The sequence below is a fragment of the Ammospiza caudacuta genome, chromosome 7 (assembly GCF_027887145.1).
Source record: "Ammospiza caudacuta isolate bAmmCau1 chromosome 7, bAmmCau1.pri, whole genome shotgun sequence".
NCBI lineage: Eukaryota > Metazoa > Chordata > Aves > Passeriformes > Passerellidae > Ammospiza > Ammospiza caudacuta.
In genome coordinates this window covers 18,800,646-18,822,045 of record NC_080599.1, presented here as the reverse complement: position 1 = coordinate 18,822,045, position 21,400 = coordinate 18,800,646, and the positions used below count along the sequence as shown (strand labels likewise).

General features: G+C 60.7%; 4 protein-coding genes across 5 annotated transcripts; 3 read left to right on the top strand and 1 right to left on the bottom strand.

Moving 5' to 3' along the window:
* Nucleotides 1-3,084: 3,084 nt before the first annotated feature.
* FAM78B (family with sequence similarity 78 member B) lies at nucleotides 3,085-5,954 on the bottom strand. Its single transcript, XM_058808928.1, has 2 exons — nucleotides 5,692-5,954; nucleotides 3,085-3,993 (listed from the first exon to the last, which is right to left on the bottom strand). Exons 1-2 carry the CDS (start codon nucleotides 5,952-5,954, stop codon nucleotides 3,471-3,473), a joined length of 786 nt encoding a protein of 261 aa, XP_058664911.1. The 3' UTR covers nucleotides 3,085-3,470.
* A 361-nt stretch (nucleotides 5,955-6,315) lies between these two features.
* On the top strand, nucleotides 6,316-9,207 carry PLPP6 (phospholipid phosphatase 6). Its single transcript, XM_058808804.1, has 2 exons — nucleotides 6,316-6,809; nucleotides 8,483-9,207. The coding sequence occupies exons 1-2, from the start codon at nucleotides 6,407-6,409 to the stop codon at nucleotides 8,851-8,853; spliced, it is 774 nt and encodes a 257-aa protein (XP_058664787.1). The 5' UTR covers nucleotides 6,316-6,406; the 3' UTR covers nucleotides 8,854-9,207.
* A 1,782-nt stretch (nucleotides 9,208-10,989) lies between these two features.
* On the top strand, nucleotides 10,990-16,091 carry LOC131559787 (flavin-containing monooxygenase 5-like). 2 transcript variants are annotated; one of them, XM_058808250.1, is made up of 9 exons: nucleotides 10,990-11,131; nucleotides 12,457-12,614; nucleotides 12,819-13,007; nucleotides 13,084-13,246; nucleotides 13,493-13,635; nucleotides 13,978-14,177; nucleotides 14,448-14,797; nucleotides 15,049-15,121; nucleotides 15,329-16,091. In XM_058808250.1, exons 2-9 carry the CDS (start codon nucleotides 12,483-12,485, stop codon nucleotides 15,672-15,674), a joined length of 1,596 nt encoding a protein of 531 aa, XP_058664233.1. In that variant the 5' UTR covers nucleotides 10,990-11,131; nucleotides 12,457-12,482; the 3' UTR covers nucleotides 15,675-16,091. The 2 variants fall into 2 exon arrangements, with proteins under 2 accessions (XP_058664233.1, XP_058664234.1); XM_058808251.1 differs by lacking the exon at nucleotides 10,990-11,131 and adding an exon at nucleotides 11,946-12,021.
* A 680-nt stretch (nucleotides 16,092-16,771) lies between these two features.
* Nucleotides 16,772-21,183, top strand: LOC131559878 (flavin-containing monooxygenase 5-like). Its single transcript, XM_058808389.1, has 8 exons — nucleotides 16,772-16,920; nucleotides 18,113-18,301; nucleotides 18,378-18,540; nucleotides 19,199-19,341; nucleotides 19,577-19,776; nucleotides 19,866-20,215; nucleotides 20,456-20,528; nucleotides 20,747-21,183. Exons 1-8 carry the CDS (start codon nucleotides 16,786-16,788, stop codon nucleotides 21,102-21,104), a joined length of 1,611 nt encoding a protein of 536 aa, XP_058664372.1. The 5' UTR covers nucleotides 16,772-16,785; the 3' UTR covers nucleotides 21,105-21,183.
* Nucleotides 21,184-21,400: the final 217 nt, after the last annotated feature.

Genomic DNA, 21,400 nt, shown 5'->3' with positions numbered 1-21,400 from the left:
AAACACAAGGTTTGGCTCCAGTACAGCTCCAGTAGTTTTCTTTTAATCCCAGAGAAGTGAAATGCAACATTTTTTTGAGTTGGTAATAACATCCAGAGACACAAGTCCAAGCCCCCTACTGGGTAAAGTCATTTGTGTTTAAGGCACTCTGCAGAACCAGCTTTCCTCTCTCTCTCTCTCTCTGATTTTCCCCACGCGGCAGCAGAATACCTGGTTGGGTCTGTTCTCCCTAGTGACATTCACCCACCCTGGCTCCTCCCGCCCTCTCCAGGGGCTGGAAAGGGCAAATCCAGCGGGAGAGGCACCAGGAGGCCGGGTCAGTAAACAGGGATGGGCAGGGCAGGGAGCACCCCGAGCCCCTGCAGGGAGGGAGCAGCACCGGGTGCCCTCCCTGAGGGCACCGTGTGCTCCCCTTCTGCCTCTCCAAAAGGGGATGGGAGCCTGGGGACCCCAGCAGCACCCCAAAGGCAGGGGCTGGGTGTGGGGGAGACCCAGCTGCCCCCACTGTGCAGCAGAAATGAGCCCCCCTCCCACCCCACCCCGACTTCCAGTTGTCAATAAATACCAATAAATAACTTAAATAAATAAATAGATCGATAAATAAATAGGTGACCCGAGGCTGGGAAGGAGGGGAAGGGCCGCTCAGGGCACAGGGAGCAGGAGGGTGGGCATTTCCATGGGCTGCCCCTCCCTGAGATAAAGGGGTGCTGGTGGGGAAGGGGGGCACAGGGAGAGCATCCCATGGGGGTGAACCCAGGAGTCTGAGTGCTCATCCAGCCACAGGGAATGAGCCAAACTCAGAATCCTACATGGGAACTCTCCCCCACACCTTCCCTCCTTCCCCTGAGCACCAGCAGCCCCAGAGCTCCATCTCCACCCAGGTGTGAGCGTTTCTGTAAACACTGTTTGCACGTGTTTCTTTGCAAACAATTTTTGCAATTTTTTTTTCCCCCTTTCTTTTTTAACGGGGAAATGCCCACAAAGACAAGCCGTGCACCAAACCGAGTGTGCATCAAATGCAGCTGTCAGAGGAGCAGGAATGGAAGCCTGGCAGAAGCCTGGAGAGGTGAACACAGGCACGCCCCAGGGCTCAGCCAACACCTGCCTGCAGGCTGGGGCAGCCCTGGGGCGTCAGGCACACGGCTACAGCCAGGCACAGAGCCTGACCTGGCACCAGGATGTTGCAGACATTCATGGACAGAAATCCAGCCACTGCTGTCTCAGTGCCAAGGCTCAGCCTGGCCAGCAAATCCCAAAAGGTGGCAATGTTGGGTCCAACAGCATCCCTGCAGCAGCGTCCCTGCTCTCCCAGGCACGGGAGCCACGGTGGTGCCACAGCACTCCCTGGGCTGACAGCAGCCTGCAGCCACTTCCCGTGGGTTTTGGGGAGCTGGCTCACGCAGCCTCTGGACACAGCATCCTCTCCCAGCAGGAAAGGCCACCTTGGAGCCACCTGTTTGTTGGGGAGCCCCTTCCTCTGGCGTTTCAGCTCTGATGCTGCCAGAGATGTTTCTGTCCCCCTGGGTCAAAAATATACACCTGCCTTACTTCAAACCAAAAAGGTACTTACCCCTCCTCCCCCAGTCCTTCAGGAAAATTGTATTTCAAGTTTCTAACCCCTCTCCACACACACTTTTTGAAAAACAAAACATCAGCGATGGCACAAGCTGCCATCGGTCCCACACCAGGACAAAACCACAGTCTCACAAGAGCAGGACATCTTCCCACACAAGCTCCCTGTGGGAGCTCTGCTGCAGAAAACTGCTGCAGAAAACACAGCAAACCAAAGCTCAAAGCCCTGTCTCCCTCCAAGCCTGCCCCCTGCAGAACCCACCCAGGCACAGAAAGCAGCAGGATCCCAGCCCAGCGGGAGCACCAGCCCCGGCACACGGAATTGCTGCACCAGGGCGTACAAAGGAAACGCTCCCAGAGGAAAAATAATAAATAAAGAACTGGATCAGCAGCAAACACTACTGAGGGCAATAAATAGCAGGGGGATTTCACAGGGATTTTTGGTCTAAGATGCCTCGGGAGCCCCTGTGCTGGCAGGGCCCGGGTGCAGGGAAGTGTCACCCAGCACTGCCAGCGGGATGGCACAGGGACCTTCCCAGCAGGAATGACCTGCATCCCCAGGGCAGCACAGCCTCCCTGCAGTGTGAGGAAGGCAGGGCTGCAAGCTGGAGGAGCTGCAGGGCTCGTGCCAGGGAGGACACAGCAGAGAAAGCAGCAAAAGCTGTAAGCACCTGCCCAGGAGTGACAGAGCACCCGGAGCAGCAGCAGCACAGCCGTGGTTTATGCCTCTGCTGCAGCTCCAGGGCGAGATCCTGGGAACTGCCAGCTGCATCCCACAGCAGCGTGCTGCCCCACGGAGCAGCCAGTGCCAGCCATCCAGGCAGCAAGGAGGGAGGAGGAAGGCAAATAAATCCCCCTGTGACCCCTCCGAGCACAGCAGCAGCAGCAGGAGGCAGCCCCGGGCAGCACATTCAGCTCCTCCTTCCCAGGCTAACCCAGGCCTGCCCTGAACGGCCCCCACTCACATCCCTGCCTCACACAGGGCTTGGGCAGGTACCACAAAGCGTGCACTGGCGGCCCAGCCAGCAGCCACCCTGCTCCATGGGTGGCTGGGAGAGGCCTCCACGTGAGGCAGCATCTGCGTGGAAAATGATCGAGCACCCAACTTCTAGCAAGGGAGGGGGTCTGCAGTGAAGCAAAGCGAGTCCAGGGGTGCCTCTGGGCTGGTCTGGGCACCCCACACACCCAGAGCACCCGGGCTGGGAGAATGGCACTGCCCCCATTCCCACACGGACTGGGCTGACAATCCTTCTGCTCCCCAAAGAGAAGGGAGGCTGAGGGATGCAAAGACTTAGTGCACCTCACAACTAAAGGACATCTAACCTGCCCTTACACCTCACCCCAAGACGGAAAAGAGCTATGGCATCTCCTACACTCACAACTACTCCAAACACACCCAGACGCATGCAAAACGTGTCCCGCTGCCCCCGGGCTGCAGAAACCCCTCCCGGGCCGTGGCACCGGGCTCTGGCCCGCCCCCAGCACCGCCCGGTCCCACCCCACTGCGGGAGGCGGGCAGGCACGGGGGTGGATCACGGATCTGAAATGCATAGCTACGGACACGGCAGGGACACGGGGACAGGAACAGCCTCTGCTTCTCCCTCCGGCTGCATGGGAAGCAGCATCTGCCACGGGCACGGTTCAACCACACTCATGCTGCTCATGCTGCCCCACAAGGAAAGACGAGTCCTTTGTGCCAGCTGTAAGCACTCCGTTCCGCTTCCCGGGAAATCCTCCAGCTCAGCAAACCCTCTTCTGCGCCCTTGTGCCAGCCAGGCTCTACTTGTGCCCGAGGAGGAGCCACGTTTCCAAGCACAACAAGAAAGGCAGGAGAGCCCAGAGGTGAGCTTTGGCTGGGCAGCCCTGTCCGTGGGCAGCCAGGGGCTCGGCTGCACGCCCTACTTGGGAGGTATCACCACGATGGGCTGCCCTCGCTTGGGTCTCCACATGAGCACCTGGGCGTCGTTGGCGTTGGGCTTGACGAGCGCGTTGGGCGGGATGGGCTCCATCCTGCTGAGGATCCGCGGCTGCTCCTGCTGAGTCCTTCCCACCAGCCGCGCCCGCTGCCCCAGCAGCTGCATGGGGTCCACCTCAATGTCCACGCGCATCCTCCACTTGATGGTCTGCAGGATGATCTTCTCCTTTGTGGTGGTGTTCATGGCCACGAGCCACGTGGTGAAGCTCTGGTCCCTTTTAATCCTGGTCAGCAGCGGCACGTTGCTGTTGCTCACGGGCACGGCCCACGTCACGCTGGGGTAGAAGTTGTCGTTCATGCTCACCGAGAACCTGGAGATCTTGTTGGTGGGGCCCACCAGGGTCACGGTTTCTGTGGTGTTTCCGTACCACGGGTAGCTCACCCCATCCGAGTCGCTGATGGCTTTCACTCGTCCTTCCCGCAGGTCGGGCAGCTCCCAGCTCGACCTGGTGAAGAGGAAGAGGAAGATGAGCAGGGAAATGGCAGCACAGGGACCCTCTGCCTGCCTGCCTGCAGCAAACTCTCAGGGACAGACCTGGAGAACAAATTCAGCTTCAGTTCCTCGAGCACATCCAGCTCGAGCCCTTGCTCTGCCAACACAATGCCATTTTAATTAACCTGCAATTAAACTGACTGGGCCAAAACCCACTGCTGAGTGTCTTTGGGGTCACTCTCCCCTTAATCAGCTCCTGTGCTGGAGAACAGCCATCCCTGTCCCCCAGCTGCACCATGGTGACCACAGCACAGGCCCAGCCCCTCAGCAGCCTCCTCCTGCAAGAGATCTATGATTTTTATGCCTTAACATACAACAATTGAATCCCACAATTAAACTTGCCACTGGCACCATGAAATCCCTGCAATATGGCTGGTGGGGAGGATTCAGCCCAAGTCTTTGCTGCTGGCCATGCTACCAACATGCTGTGACAATAACACGGAAGCAGCTTTGCAGCAGAGCGGCTGGGGCCACACTTGTGCCATCCTCCAACATCCCCAAGTGCTCCATGCCCCATGCACACCCATCTGTGGCGACACAAGGATGCAGCACAAGGACCTGCTGCTCCCCAGCACCCACAGAATGGTGGCACCAGCAGCAGGAGCCCACAGCAAGCTGCAGAACAGACCCCTCTGGACATCTCCCCTCTGGCATCACCCCTTTCCAAAGGCAGAAGACACAGACAGAGAGCCAACAGCTTGTCCCTCAGCATCCCCACAAGTCACACCCAGCCTTGGGAAAGCTGTTTTCCTGCTGCTACTTCTGCCCAGCACTGCAACCATTCCCTCTTGTAACACAGGCCAAGGGGGCAACTCCCCCAGCACAGCCTGTGCTCCACTCCCAGTGCCAAAGGAGAAACAATGCTTGGTGAGAGACAGCGGCCACAAAGCCCTTGGAGAGGCGAGGTCCAGGCTGGAGGGTGTGGGACCAGCTGTGGGGCTGGAGGGGCAGCAACTGTGGGGTCGGGCAGTGGGGCTGGGGTGAAGGTGCTGCCCGTGTGTGGCTGCAAAGGTGGGGCAGAGGGGCAGCACAGGGTGCTGGGGTGGCAGCACAGGGTGCCAGAGATGCAGCTCCCAGTACCAGGGTGCAGCTCCCGGTGCCGGGGTGCAAAGCCCAATGCTGGGGATGCAGCTCCCGGTGCCGGGGTGCAGCTCCCAATGCTGGGGATGCAGCTCCCGGTGCCGGGGTGCAGCTCCCAATGCTGGGGATGCAGCTCCCGGTGCCGGGGTGCAGCTCCCAATGCTGGGGATGCAGCTCCCGGTGCCGGGGTGCAGCTCCCAATGCTGGGGTGCAGCTCCCAATGCAGGTGTGCAAAACCCAGTGCTGGGGTGCAGCTCCCAATGCTGGGGTGCAGAACCCAATGCCGGGGTGCAGCTCCCAATGCCGGGGTGCAGAACCCAATGCCAGAGATGCAGCTCCCAATGCTGGGGTGCAGAACCGAATGCCGGGGTGCAGCTCCCAATGCCGGGGGTGCAGCTCCCAGTGCCAGAGATGCAGCTCCCAATGCAGGGAGTGCAGCGCCCAATGCCGGGGTGCAGCTCCCAATGCCGGGGTGCAGAACCCAATGCCGGGGTGCAGCTCCCGGGGAGCCCCCAGTGCCGTTCCCAGCCCGGATCCCGCGCCCCGGAGCCCCCCGCGTCCCGGTGCTCACACGCCCAGGTCGCTGTAGGTGTTGTAGAACTCCATGTGGTTGCAGGCCTGGATCCAGCCCACCACCCAGGTGTGCCGGCGGGCGATGGGCGGCATGAGGACGCGGGCGGAGGCGCGGAAATAGGGCGTGCGGTACCGCAGCACCACCGGCGAGCTCTCCTCGATGGCCGTGGCCGCCGGCTCGATGGTGGCCGACACGTCCGACACCACGATCTGCTCGCGGCGCACCCGCGCCTTGCAGGCCACGCTCTGCAGGCACCCCATGGCCGCGGCCCAGCCGCCGTCACCGCGGGCCCGGGGGGGCGGCCGGTCCCGCCGCCGCCCGCCCGCCGCGCATCGCCGCCCGCCGCACGGCGCCCGCACCGGCGCCGGCAGGGCGAAGGCGCCGCCGCGTCTCTTCCGGCCCTCGCCGGCCGCCGTACGCCGGCCGCGGCGGGCACGTGCGCGCCGGTGGGCGGGGCGCGGCGGGAGCGGCGCGCGCGTCACGGGCGGAAGCGGAACAGGAAGCGGAAGCGGCGCCGGGGCCGCCCGGTACCGGGGGACGCGCCGGGAGCGGCGGGGGCACCGCGCCCGGGCGGGGCGGGGATAACCGGCAGGGCGCGGGGAGCGGGAGAGGGAAGCGACCCCGGGCACGGGGACATGCCGGGCTCCGAGCGGGCCTGGCAGCGGGTGACCGGTGACCGGCGCCCGCCTCCCGCAGGCCGCCCGCCGTCGCCATGCCGAGCCCCCGGAGCGGCCGCGAGCGGCGCGCCGGCAGCGGCGGCCGCCTGGAGTTCCTGTCGCTGAGCCAGCGCGGGCCCGCCGCACCGGACAGCCCGTCCCGCCGCCGGGAGCCCGCCGGCGCCGCCGGTGCCGCCCCGCTGCCCGAGGAGGACTGCATGAAGCTGAACCCGTCCTTCGTGGGCATCGCCCTCAGCTCCCTGCTCGCCATCGACCTGTGGGCCTCCAAGCGCCTGGGGGTGTGCGCTGGGGAGGGCTCGGCCTGGGGCAGCGCCCGCCCGCTCATGAAGGTCATCGAGGTGTCGGGGCACGGCATCCCCTGGGTGCTCGGCACCGTCTACGGGCTCTGGCACACCGACAGCCCCGCGGCCAGGGAAGTGCTGCTCAACCTGCTCTTCGGTGAGCCGGGGGGCTGGGGAGGGCGACCCGAGGGACGGGGCTCAGCACAGCAGCCGAGAGCACCGGCTGGCTTTGAGCAGCCTGTGCGGGCTCACCCGGCTTAGGGGCGCGGTGGCAGCGCCACGAGTCACCTGGCACAGCTGGCACCACGCACTGGCAAACTCCCACGGTTACAAAACGCTCTCGGGGCTGAAGGCTCGGCTCCCCACGCCTGTCACAACAGCACGCTCCAGGGGCAGTGTTGAGACACCAGGCCTTCCCCTGAAAAGCTGCTCTGGCGCACAGACCCTTGGCTTCATGCCCGCAGGGCTTTCGTGGATTGTTCTGTTCCAGCCGGTGAGGAAACCTGGTTTGAAGCACGACTTTTAATCCTGCGTGCTGTAGTGTTTCATACACACACACAGAACAGCCTAGGTCTGTTTAAGAGGATTAATTTTTGCATATTTAGAAACTGTTATAGCTCTAGGACACCAGACCTTCTCTCTGTTGTTAGTCTTGTATTAAGTAGCAAATAATTAGTATCTCACACTTCAATTTCGAATTGAAATTTGCTTGGTGGGAAACATAGTTTTGTGCATCTTTTTCATCTAGCAGCACGTGGTTAAACTGGAGCCCCACAGCAGAACTGGATGCCTCCAGCCTGACCTTTGCTCCAAGGAGAGCTGTCCCAGCACCTCAGTGCTCTGGGCATAGCCACCCATCTCCCTGGGGATCTGTCCCTGGCTTGCAGCACCCCTGTGGGGAAGGAGGATTCCCTCATGTCCAACCTGAATTCCCAGATCCTGTGTAGAAAGAGAAAAAGCAGTTAATCTAGTTTTACATGTCAGGGAGAAAAAAAAACAAAAAGGAAATTTGGTCTTAAATGATTAACCAAAGGAAATTAACTGAAGCAACCAAAAGATTTGGTTTGGTGTCCAGAAATGTCTTAGGACAAACAGAAGTTGGTCTCTCACACAACAAGAAGTAGCCCTGGCTGTGGGTGCTGTACTAAGCTGAGCTAACAGGGATGGGCAAAGTACCCTCTGCCCTAGATGAGAAGCTGCTCTTGCCAAATACTGTCTGAACATTTATCACAGGTGCTTTGCCTCCTCTATGACAACAACCTTTAGCCCTCAGGGGCAAGTCACCATAATTTATCCTTGATTAATCTCTTGAGAACCAGAGCAGGGTTAACTTCTCCCCCAGCAGCAGGGAGCAGGCAGACCCCAGGAGCCCTGGCAGGCCACCAGCCCTGAGCATTCCCCCTTGGCTGACCTGTGCCCAAGGAGAGTGGGTTGATCATTCACCCAGTGGGTTTGACCCCGGTCAGCAGGGCAGACAGCAGTGCAGAGTCAGCACTGCCAGCAAGGGAGCTCTGGGGACTTCATGCCTCTGTTGCAGGAGGAGACTGGGCCCAGAGTCATGGCAAGATGAGGTTCTGCAGAGAGAAAAGCCCTGGGGTGCAGGCTGTGGCAGGCCAAGGGGCTGCTGGGGCGGGAGGGGTGTGTGCAGAGGAGCAGAGCTTGAGGATGTGCTCCTGCTGCTGCAGAATGCCAAGAGCAGCTGTGTGCTGTGCTCTCCCTGCCTGGGTCTTGCAGCTGTGGGGAAGAACGTCACCTTCAGGCAGCTTTGACAGCCGATGTCCCTTGGCTGATGGTCCCGCTCTCAGTAACCCCTGTCGCTGTCTCTCCCAGCGCTGCTGCTGGACCTGCTGATGGTGGCCGTGGTGAAGGGGCTCGTCAAGCGGCCGCGGCCCACGCACAACAAGATGGACATGTTCGTCACCATCTCGGTGGACAAGTACTCCTTCCCCTCGGGCCACGCCACCAGGGCCGCCCTCGTGTGCCGCTTCGTGCTGCGCCACCTGGTCCTGGCCGTGCCGCTGCGCGTGCTCGTGGTGCTCTGGGCCCTCATCGTCAGCATCTCGCGGGTCATGCTGGGCAGGCACAACATGACGGACGTGCTCTTCGGGCTGCTGCTGGGCTACGCGCTCTACGGCGTGGTGGAGCACTGCTGGCTGTCCCCGGCCACCGCGCCCGCCGTCTTCGCGCTCTGGAGCCGCTGAGCGCCCTCGGCACACGGCGGGGGCCCTGCGCTGCCGCTCTGAGCGCACGCAGGACGGGATTCTGGTGCTGAAGGGGCGTCAGTCCAGCCAAGGCTTCCCCAGGAGCGGTGCTGCAGGCTCCAGGCCTGCACTCAGATGTCTGGTGCTGTCCTGCCCTCCCGTGGGCCGCCAGGCGGGGACTGCGCTGACTGTTCTCTGGTGACCAAAAGCAGTCTCTGCAGAGCCTGGGGAGGGCTCGGCACACCCAGCCGGCAGCTCGCTGCTCATGCTGTGAATCTGCATGCTCTCTGGGCACCTGCAATGGCCCGTGCTGTACGTGGTAGCTGTGACTCTGCAGAGGTTTCTCTGCAATCACCCCTGTATCTGTATCCTATAAATACACTGATCATGCTGCTGTCCAAACATACCCTGCACATCTACAACATTTGCCTGGAGGGGACCCACAGGGCTCTTTCCTCAGAGTTAGGCAGAGCTTTGCCTCACTAAGCAATCTCTTCCCTATTGCTCTCAATTTAAGTGCTGCACTAAGGCTACATGTCAAGCACATGGCCCCCAGAGTCACTGGGAAAGGACAGTGGCACTGAAGGGTTGATCATTCAGTGGGCAACAGTGAGCAGCCCCCAGCAGCAGCCTGCTGAAGCTCTTGTCCAGAGCTTCCCAGTTCCTTTTGCCCTCCACAGGGATTTCAGTTTCTGAGGGGTTACAATGCATTCACAGCAATTCCTGATCAATAGCATATTCCAGGCTGCAGAGAGAGTCCTGCAGAGCAAGCCCCTTCCCAGAGCCCAGAAATACACCCAGCCCCAGGTCTGAGCCTTGCTTGCACCTCCTCCAGCAAGAGGCCCTGGCTCTGCCAACCACGGCCACGGCTCCCTGTGCTCCAGGCAGGCTGGTTTTCCTCCCCTGGCACCACTGGCAGCCTGTTTTTCACAGAGGGCTGCTGGTCCTTGGCAGGAGGGGACCACAAGGAACCTCTGTAATGAGCTGGGGCCGAGACTGAGCCAGAAAATCATAGAACACACTTTAGCAGGCACCACAGCCAGGCAGAGAGTGAGGGCTGTAGACTGAGCTCACATAATCAGCTTCAACAGTGCTCCTGGCACGGGTAAAGGGATTGGGCCCAGGTGAGGCTCTTTGTGGTCATTGAGGTCTAAGTGCACTCAGGCCCTGGCAAACACCAATTAAGTCATATTAAGACCAGGCAGTGTTTAAGTGTGCTGTTCTCCTGGGTGGAGTATGCACAGGAGCAGCCTGATGGCTGCTGGTATGAGCACCCTGTCACTGTCACTTGTACAGGGGCTGAAATGGAAGTGCTTGACATGACAAGGTTCTCCTGGAGATGAACCCTGACCCACTGACAGGGTGAGACAGTGAAGCTTCCAGGTCTGACCAAAAAATAATCCCCTGGGTTGCACTGCAGGCCTGGCAGCCTGCTGGGCCAGTCTGGCAATTGCACAGCAGCACCAGGACACTCCAGCCAGCCCTCCTGCCGCAGAGGACCAGCCCTGTGGTGGCTGTGGGAGCACAGGCAGGTGGCACACTGTGGGTGGGCAGCGTTTGGGTGGGCAGGGCTTGTGCATCTGTGGCTCCCACACATGCGTGTGCCAAAAAGTGGCTCTTGAGTCACTTGCATGACACTCCATGAGACCCTGGTAGCACCCACCATCACCCCTGCACAGCCCTGCTGGGTCACAGGCTGCCTGGCACCCTCTCAGCTCTTCTGTGCTTCTCTGCAGCTCCACCAGAGAGACCTTTGCTCTCTGTGCTTGTCACCTCAAAGCCTGGGTGCAGCCATGATAGGACAGAGGAGGTTCTGCTCCACTTGTCCCACGGCATTTCTGCCCACTGTGGCAGCCCAGAGCAGACACCTTACAGCAGGCACTGCTGCACACAATCTGCATCCTGGGGGCTTGCCAGGTATGGGGAACTGTGAATTTCCACAGACATCAACCAACCAAATACCAACCTAAACCAAAATGTCACGGCATGCCCCTGCTGCCCGGCAGCACAGTTTGTGTGTACTGAGTCCAGCTACAAGGGGGTAAAGTCCAAGGCTGTGCAGCCTCCTGCAGGGAGAAGGGCAAATTGAGAGGCAGCCTGCACAGAGGTTTCATAGCAACAGCAGAGTGGTGGAGAGCTCAGAGAGGTCCCCTGTACCTGTTGCCCTCGAGCAGTCTGTGCAGAGCTTGCAAGAGCCAGAAGCTAGCTGACAGCAGAGCAGGAAGAGTAGCACTGCCTGTGCTGCCAGCTCTCCATTCCCGTGCTGATCCCTTGCTTGGTAAGATGCTTTTGATGCTTTTTGACAGGCAGGGACAGAGTGTGGGTTGGCAGCTCAGCGTCTCTGCCTCGGGCAGAGATCAGCCCTTGCTGACAGCAAGGGACAGAAAGAGCTTTATTAAGCTTACTGCAAACATACTATGAGTTTATAAGGTTAAAACCACTTCAGCTGCAGAGCTTGGCCCCTCTGCCTTGCTCAGCTCTACAGCAAAGTTCTCTGCATATGGAAGAGCAAATTTTCCCCGCAGCCTCAGGGGCTGTCTGGCTGTGAGTGTGCCAGGAGCCAGCAGCAAGTTTGGATCCACATGGTCTGTGAGGGACAGCCTTTTCCTGGCTGGTCCCACCACCCTCATACCAGGGGTCCCACTGGCACCAAGGACTCTGCTAGCCCAGGGGTGAGCCGTGGCTACGGGGACACTGTGCCCACACGCCCAGCCCGGGGCACAGGGGATGTGGGAGATCCAGTGCCGGCTGCCCCTGGAGCAGCCAGAGCGGTGTGTCACCCCGGGTACCACAACAAGCGGGCGTGGGCTGATCCCGATAATCCTAGGGTCAAAATCCAGGACAGCGCTTGTTTACCAAGCACGCAACCACAAGGATGGGCTGCGTGTCCGTGTCCCCGCGCAGCACATGCCCTGGGACGGCTCCTGCGGCCGCCGGTCGAGGCTGAGGCGCCGCCGCTGCATGAACAGCCGAGCAGGCGGCCGGGAGCCAGCCGGGTCCGGGCTTCCTCTCCCCGCGCCCGTGGGAGGAGTGACGGAGGGGGAGGCCCCGCTCCCGGACGCTGCGCACCACCGAGCCAGGCCGCGGGCCGGCCTCACGGAGCACGGAGCCTCGCACGGGCCGTGCCCGCCACCAGCCTTCCCTGGGCTGCTCGTCCCACGGCCGCAGGTCGGTGAAGGCTGTCCCCCGAGCTGCCGGCACCAGCGGGCACCGCGACAGCACGACAGCCATCTCCGCGGGGAAGGGAGAGGGCAAAGGGCAGGCGGAGGGGCTGTCACCCACGGGGAGGGAGCTGTGGGTCCCCACAGCAGGGCACAGCACTTCAGGGCACCTCCATCGCCGGGACATGGCACGGGCAGGGAGACTTTGAGGCTCCCTGACACTCGGTGGGATTTGTCCTCAAGGCGGCCAGAGGCGGCACCACAGTAGTGCAAAACCCAGCACTGGCCAGGTCCACACCTGGCGGGGGACAGCAGCGGCTTTGCAACCCCAGACAAACTTTTGAGGGGCTGCCTCTGTTGCTTGGGACCTCTCTGAGCAGGGTCAAACCTTGCACAGTCGCAGCCCTGGCAGCTCAGGCCCGCTGTCCGACGCTGTCCGCAGGCAGAGAGCCGGCGGTGGAGCACAGCATGGCGAAGAAGGTGGCCATCATCGGCGGCGGCAGCAGCGGGCTGTGCGCCATCAAAGCCTGCCTCCAGGAGGGGCTGCAGCCCGTCTGCTTCGAGAGGACCGGCGACATCGGAGGCCTCTGGAGGTTTGAGGTAAACCCTGCTGGCCTCGTGTCCTGCTTGGGGTCAGCACCAAGCACAGGGGTCCATGGTGGCTGGTGGGGGGCAGCCGGCCATAGGGGGATCCTCTGGATGAGACTGAGGGCAGAGGCTCCATGAAAAGAAGATCCTCATCAGCCCCAGCCATCCTTCCCCATGGTTCCCTGGGCAGCGCTGAGCTGTGCCCCCCTCCCACAGGAGCACCCCGAGGACGGCCGTGCCAGCATCTACCGCTCGGTCATCATCAACACCTCCAAGGAGATGATGTGCTTCAGCGACTTCCCCATCCCCGAGGATTTCCCCAACTACATGCACAACTCCAAGATCATGGAGTATTTCCGCATGTACGCGCAGCACTTCGACCTGCTGCGCCACATCCGCTTCAGGGTGAGGCGCGGGGCCCGAGGGGGCGGTGGCGGCGGGAGCGGGGCACGGGGGGCCTGACAGCGCTGCCCTGTGCCAGACCAGCGTGTGCCGCGTGTCCAAGCGCCCCGACTTCGCCAGCAGCGGGCAGTGGGAGGTGCTGACCGAGAGCGAGGGCAAGCAGGAGGCGGCCGTCTTCGACGCCGTGCTGGTGTGCAGCGGGCACCACACCAACGCTCATCTCCCGCTCGGCTCCTTCCCAGGTACGGCCCTGTACACTGGTGCGAGGGGACACCAGAGACAGTGGAAAGCTAGTCCATGCCTGTCCCTATTCTCCCTGCTGCTTTCCCCCCTGGTCCCAACATTTCCCTGCCTTGCCTTGACTCTAGGAGAGCTCCTGTGCTCCCCAGGAGTGGTTTGGTGGGGCAAGAGAGCATCTCCAGTCTTTGGGGGGTGATCCTCCAACCTGGCACCAGGAAGCCAAGCATCCCTCCTCCTTCTGCTCACAGGAATTGAGAAGTTCAAGGGCCGCTACCTCCACAGCCGAGACTACAAGGATGCTCAGGCTTTCAGAGACAAAAGGGTTGTTGTCGTCGGGATTGGGAATTCGGGGTCAGACCTGGCTGTGGAGATCAGCCAAACAGCCCAGCAGGTAAGCAGGAGTAGGGGGTCACAGCGAGCAGGATTGCCCCTATAGGACACTGTCAGCTCTGCAGGGACACCAGGACCAAGGCACTTGCAGAGCTGCTTCTCCATGCCAGCACTCACTGTGTTTGGCAGTGCTGGCTCCTGCCAAACCCAGCTGCCAGGCAATTGAGACTTGGTCCTATTCCCCTGCGAGATGCCAGCCACTAGCTCCCTCTGCCCTCTGGGTCTTTACCCAGTGCTTGGGTAGCTAAAAGCTGAGTGATCCCAGGGCAAGGGCACATCCCCCGCAGGGCAGCCCTCCCAGGACTATCACACCTTCAGGCAGAGATCCTCCTTCCTTGTCTAGGTGTTCCTCAGCACCCGCAGGGGTGCATGGATCTTCAACCGCGTTGGAGATCAGGGCTACCCCATTGACACCATCTTAACCACCCGCCTGAAGACGTTCCTGCAGGGGCTGCTCAGCTCCTCCATTACGTGTGACTTCATGGAGAAGAAGCTGAATGCCAGGTTCGATCACTCACGTTACGGCCTCAAGCCGAAGCACAGGTATCACCAAACACTCCCCTGCCTAGAAGGGATCGTCTGCCTCCTTCTGTGTCCTGCCCAGGTTGGCCATTCCCTGCTCCCTGTGCTTGGACTGGGTTATTATCTTCTTGTGCCCAGGCAACGCTTGAGGGAGCCACTACTGCCCCTTCCAAGGACTCTTGGAGACAGCAGTGTAGGGGCAGCTGCCCCAGAGTAGGGAGCAGCAGCTGGAGCAGGACACGGAGCAGAGACATTGCCTTCCCAGGCCTAATGGCTTCTTGCACCTTCCAGGGTCTTTCAACAGCACCCCACTGTCAACGATGACCTGCCCAACCGCATCATTTCGGGCAGGGTGCGGGTGAAGCCGAATGTCCAGGAGTTCACAGAGACATCTGCCATCTTTGAGGATGGCACCAGGGAAGATGTCGATGTCGTAGTTTTTGCCACAGGATACAGCTTCTCCTTCCCGTTCCTCGACGGCTGCGTGAAGGTGGTGGAGAACGAGATTCCCCTCTACAAATTCATGTTCCCTCCTGATCTGGAGAAGCCAACGCTGGCATTCATTGGTCTCATCCAGCCCCTAGGAGCCATCATGCCCATCTCAGAGCTCCAGAGTCGCTGGGCCACCCGAGTCTTCAAAGGTAAGTCAGGCAAACCTGCCCTGTGGATGCAGTCCTGGAGTGAGGGCAGTCAGTGAGATGTCAGTGAGATGGCCTCTTCTCTGAGAGGCACAGGCACACCCATACCCTGAGCTCCACAGGCTGCTCCTTCCCATCCCGTGGCACTTGGACATGCCCCAGGTGCGAGCCCACGCACCACGGTGGCGCTGGCACAGGCACAGCACCCAGGCAAGGCCAGCACCACAGTGGCTGCTGTGTCTCATCCTCCCCAGGGCTGAACAAGCTGCCCCTGCAGCACGACATGGAGGCTGACATTGAGCAGAAGAAAAAAGCCATGGCAAAGAGGTAAGATCTCTGCAGGGATGCCTTCAGCACAGCTGCTCATGGGCATCCATCCTGTCCCACGGAGGTGTCCTGGCACATTTCTGTGTGCCAACAGAGGGCAGGGATGTCGTTGGCCACACTACCCACACTCCAATACTGCCTTCCTGGTGTGCAGGGCACCTGCCAGCTCTGCTTCCAGCACCCACCTGCCCTCCTCGCTGCCCGCAGGTACGTGAAGAGCCAGCGGCACACCATCCAGGTGGATTACATCCCTTACATGGATGAGCTCGCCTGCCAGCTGGGGGTCAAGCCCAACCTGCTCTCCCTGTTCCTCACGGACCCCAGGCTGGCCATGGAGGTGGCCTTCGGTCCGTGCACGCCGTACCAGTACCGGCTGCGGGGCCCGGGTGCGTGGGCAGGAGCCAGGGAAGCCATCCTCACCCAGCAGCAGCGCATCCTCAAGCCCCTGCAGACACGACCCGTGGAAGACAGCACCTCAGCCCCTGCCATGCCCCTCATCTTCAAGCTGATCGGGGCTGTGGCCATCCTGGCAGCCGTTTTTGCTTACTTGTAGGTGCCCTGCAAGCGCAGGAAGGGAGGCTTTTGTCCTGGGGTGACTCCCTGAACCAGGACAGCTTTGCAATGGGCTGCGGGACTGGCTGGCCACCTCTGGCCCTTGGCAGCCTGTGCACCCCAGTGGTGGCAGAAACCTTCCTGCTGCCTGGCACAGCCCAGCTGTGACCACACCATGAACTAGGGATGCACTGAGCCTTCCCAGCTGCCAAAATAATGCTTGGGCTCCTGCTCTGCACCTCCCCTTGGGGAATGCTGTCATGGACTGAGGAGGAAACCTGCTCACCGCAGGCTAAATTCCAGTCCCTCTCAGCCAGCGCTCCAGGCTTTTCTGTCCCCTGTAACCCAGCCGTGCCAATTTTGCCACACACACACCAGAGCTAAGCAGCAAAGGCACAGCACACTTTCTAAGTGGATAAATGCAATAAACAGCCAAGTGTCTGTCCTGCTACTGACACCATCACGACTCCCGATGTGCTGTGGGAATGCTCATGGGTTTGAGATCGGCCTTGTAGCACTGGCCTATTACACCATAGGCTGACGTGCACACACGCTCCACAGCGAAACAGCCTCTCCCAAGGTATGTCCCGCCACAGTGGGTCCTGGTGGTCACATGGCACAGCTCAGGGCCACCCTGGTCACCTGCACACAGCTCCTCCAGAAGGTGGCTGGGTGGGCTGGGGACCCAGAGTGGGTAAAGGGTGGGGGTCCTGTCCATCAGATGCCTGGGCTAGTCAATGCCAGCCCCCACCCCCTCCCCCCACATCCCCTAGGTTTGTCTTCCACGCTGCAACCTGCCGAAATCCAAAGCACAGCCACATCTCTGCCCTGCCCAGGAAGTCCTGGGGCACTGTCGGCATCATTAAACGCTTACAGAACTTAATGCGCCTCTTGCAGAGGGCAGGGCAGGCCAGGAGGTGTGGCAAGGAGGTGAGAGAAACCTGTAGATCATGTCTGGAAGATCTTGTAACACCTTGGCCACCCACAGGAAATATAGGGACAGTCACCCTCAAAACGAGCAGCAGCGGGCAGCCTCCCTTGAGGGACACGCCTGGCTCTGCACCTCCTGGCCACAGCTTCTCCCACACCCCTGCCACCACCACACTGGGGACATGGCTGCTCGCAGAGTGGCCGTCATCGGCGCCGGCGCCTCCGGCCTGTGCGCCCTGAAGTGCTGCCTGGATGAGGGGCTGGAGGCCACCTGCTTTGAGAGGAGCAAGGACATCGGGGGGCTCTGGCGCTTCGAGGTAAGGCCTGAGCAGCCAGGCTGCTCCTTGGCAGCAGCACGGACGGGCTTGCGATCAGTCCTTGGCAGATAGCCGTGCACCATTCCCCTGCTTTGCATGCATGTGGCAGGCAGCTTTCCGAGGAGAACCAAGGAAAATAAAAGTGGTTTGGCAGCGTGGTGCCAGCTGGTGTGCCAGGCACTTAGGACCCAGCTCCTGCTCAGCAGCAGCAGGATGAAGCCACCTCAAGAACTTCAATCCATGGCTTGCTGGCCCAGCGTAATTTCCACTTTCCCATTCCTCCCTTCCCAATCTCATCCACACCTTACTCTGCTGTTTTGCTCTTGATCACTCCCAGCCCTTGCCTACCTATCTTATCTTGTCTTATCTGACCCCACTTTGTGTACCTGTCCTGCCCAGCCCTTGCCTACCTATCTTGTCTTATCTGACCCCACTGTCTGTCCCTGTTCTGCCCAGCCCTTTCCTGGAATCATGGTTGCTGCTCTTTCTGCTTCTGTGCCAATCGCCCACATAGAGACACTGTGTCCTGCCTTCTCTGTGCCTTCTCTCCATGCAATCCTGGAGCTTGTCTCTGCTCCCACCTAATGAAGCTGCTGACTTTAATCCCATGGACCCACCAACAAAATGACCAGTGTTCCCACCATGCTCTGATATGATTGTGGGAGAGCCCTGGGGGAAAACAGGTGGCATCATGTCAGAGTGGGGTCTGGGGTGGACCTGTCACAGTCCACTAGTTCTAGCTGTGATGGGTCAGGGACAGAGTTGGTGGAGCAGAACCAGAGCAGCAGCATCCAGCTGTCGAGGCACAGACCTGGTAAGCAGGAGCAGCCACTCAACAGGAAGCACTGGAGCTGCCTCCACAACTGGTGAGACCTGATGTGGCAGCCAGGGCAATGGCACCACAGGAGCTTTGGGAATGCACTGCCTCGTTGGGGCAAGCAGTGGAAGTGGGGAAACTGAGGCACAAGACCACCATGACCCACTGTCACCAGTGCCTGGCTCCCACCAGTCCAGAGATACATCCCTGTTTTTTGGGGCGGGGGGTCTCAACCACAGGAGAGTTTCTGGCTGCAGGGATGGGTGGCACAACAACCTGTGGCTTAATCCCGCACCCACGGGGGAGGTGCCAGGCAGGACAGGCAGGTGGCCCATTGTTCCCCGGGCAGCGCTGAGCTGTGCCCCCCTCCCACAGGAGCACCCCGAGGACGGCCGTGCTAGCATCTACCGCTCGGTCATCATCAACACCTCCAAGGAGATGATGTGCTTCAGCGACTTCCCCATCCCCGAGGATTTCCCCAACTACATGCACAACTCCAAGATCATGGAGTATTTCCGCATGTACGCGCAGCACTTCGACCTGCTGCGCCACATCCGCTTCAGGGTGAGGCGCGGGGCCCGAGGGGGCGGTGGCGGCGGGAGCGGGGCACGGGGGGCCTGACAGCGCTGCCCTGTGCCAGACCAGCGTGTGCCGCGTGTCCAAGCGCCCCGACTTCGCCAGCAGCGGGCAGTGGGAGGTGCTGACCGAGAGCGAGGGCAAGCAGGAGGCGGCCGTCTTCGACGCCGTGCTGGTGTGCAGCGGGCACCACACCAACGCTCATCTCCCGCTCGGCTCCTTCCCAGGTACTGCCTGTGGGCTGCTTGCCTGCTCCCTGGCGTCCCTAAGTGCCTCTGCAGGTTTAACACACCGGGTGGGATTGCAAGTGTCCAAAGCATCCTGCTGGCAGATGTCACTGCTGCCAGCGTGCCTCTCCCACCTGAGACAGGCTCTCTCCCCATGCTGCTGGCCGAGCACCTGCTGGGCCCTCCAGCTCCTCACCAAGGCTGGAGGGCTCAGCACTGGTGGTGGTCTTGTCTCTGGGTACCAGGGGAAAATGCCTGCAGAGCTTTCAGCTGTGGAGGTCCTCTTTGGCTGGGGAACAGGCTGGAGCACACTGTCACCAGGGTCTGGCGAGATGGCACAGACCCTGGTTGTTCCTCTACTGGCAATGCATGGCACCAGACAGGATCTGCAGCAGAATTCTGGGATGGAAGCATGGAATTCTCCACTCCAAGCCCTGTTCCAAGCCAGGCTAGTCCCAAAGCTTAAGCAGGATGCTCAGGGCTACACTGAGAATCTTCCATGCTGGTGATGCCACCACCTCTGGGCACTACCCCAGGGCTGCATAACTCCGGTTGGTCACACTGGTGCTAGCTTGTTCCCAAAACACACCACCAGTCTGAACAGGGGGCAGCCACCCTCCTGCTCCACATCCCAGCATGGCTTCCCTCTCTCTTCCAGGGCTGGAGAAGTTTGAGGGCTTCTACCTGCACAGCCGGGACTACAAGAACCCTCAGCCTTTTTTTGGAAAACGGGTGGTCGTGGTTGGCATTGGGAATTCAGGCATCGATATCGCAGTGGAGCTGAGCCACACAGCCAAGCAGGTGTGCTGGGAGAGCTCACAGGGATGGGCCCCCAGAGTGGGGGGATCATCACCCACCATCCCCTGTGGGCTCCCCAGCCTCCAGCACCTGGCACAAGCACCCTGTCCCCTTTCTGTGGGGGTGGCTGCTGTGGTCCCAGTAGCTGTGCTGGCTTCCCTGTCCTGGGAGCACAGCAGGGGCCCAGCCCGGTCTGAGCATGCTGCCATGCCACCACCTCTCTTCACCTTCCTTCCAGGTTTTCCTCAGCACCAGGCGTGGGTCCTGGGTGCTGCACCGGGTGGCAGACAATGGGTACCCCTTTGATTACAACTACGGCACTCGCTTCCTGCACCTCGTCCAGAACGTGGTGCCTAAAAGTATCCTGAATTTCTTCATGGAGTGGAAGCTGAATGCCCGCTTTGACCACACACTCTATGGCCTAAAGCCCAAGCATGGGTGAGTGCCCCAGCAGCACCCCAGGTACGTGCTCCAGCAATGCCCATCCGCCTGCCAGGACCTGAACCAGGTCTGTCTGTGCCTTCCAGGGTCCTTGACACACACCCCACTGTCAATGATGACCTGCCCAACCGCATCATTTCGGGCAGGGTGCGGATGAAGCCGAACGTCCAGGAGTTCACAGAGACATCTGCCATCTTTGAGGATGGCACCAGGGAAGATGTCGATGTTGTAGTCTTTGCCACAGGATACAGCTTCTCCTTCCCGTTCCTCAATGGCTGCGTGAAGGTGGTGGAGAACGAGATTCCCCTCTACAAATTCATGTTCCCCACTGATCTGGAGAAGCCAACGCTGGCATTCATTGGTCTCATCCAGCCCTGGGGAGCCATCATGCCCATCTCAGAGCTCCAGAGTCGCTGGGCCATCCGTGTCTTCAAAGGTAAGTCAGGCAAACCTGCCCTGTGGATGCAGTCCTGGAGTGAGGGCAGTCAGTGAGATGGCCTCTTCTCTGAGAGGCACAGGCACACCCATACCCTGAGCTCCACAGGCTGCTCCTTCCCATCCCGTGGCACTTGGACATGCCCCAGGTGCGAGCCCACGCACCACGGTGGCGCTGGCACAGGCACAGCACCCAGGCAAGGCTAGCACCACAGTGGCTGCTGTGTCTCATCCTCCCCAGGGCTGAACAAGCTGCCCCTGCAGCACGACATGGAGGCTGACATTGAGCAGAAGAAAAAAGCCATGGCAAAGAGGTAAGATCCCTGTGGGAGCACCAAGGGGCTGCCTTCAGCACAGCTGCTCATGGGCATCCATCCTGTCCCATGGAGGTGTCCTGGCACATTTCTGTGTGCCAACAGAGGGCAGGGATGTCGTTGGCCACACTACCCACACTCCAATACTGCCTCCCTGGTGTGCAGGGCACCTGCCAGCTCTGCTTCCAGCACCCACCTGCCCTCCTCGCTGCCCGCAGGTACGTGAAGAGCCAGCGGCACACCGTCCAGGTGGATTACATCCCTTACATGGACGAGCTCGCCTGCCAGCTGGGGGTCAAGCCCAACCTGCTCTCCCTGTTCCTCACGGACCCCAGGCTGGCCATGGAGATGGCCTTCGGTCCGTGCACGCCGTACCAGTACCGGCTGCGGGGCCCGGGTGCGTGGGCAGGAGCCAGGGAAGCCATCCTCACCCAACATCAGCGCATGGTCAGCGCCCTGCAGCCGCGGGCCGCCCGCCGCCCCGCCCGGCCCAGCGCCCTGCCCCACGTCCTCACGGTGCTCTTCAGCATCGGCATGATTATGGCCACCCTCATCTACGTCTCGCTCTCTGCTTAGCCTAAAGGGAAGGAGACAGCGGGTGCTGCCGGCAGTCTCCTCCTTTTCCCTTGGGCTTTCCCTCGCTAGCTGCGCCGGAGCACGGAGGGAGCCGTTCCTTGAGGGTGCAGCCTGCTCTGTGGCGCTTTCCCGCTGTGATACCACCGAGCCCGCTCAAGGGCTGCTCTGGGAACAGCTCCCTAAGTCCTGGCCCGGCAGCCCCACGAGCTCTATCTGTGGCTTAGGTCACAGAGGTGGTGGAGAAACTGGGAACGTGCCCAAGCGGGGGCCTCGGGAAAAGGCAATAAAGCTTGTCA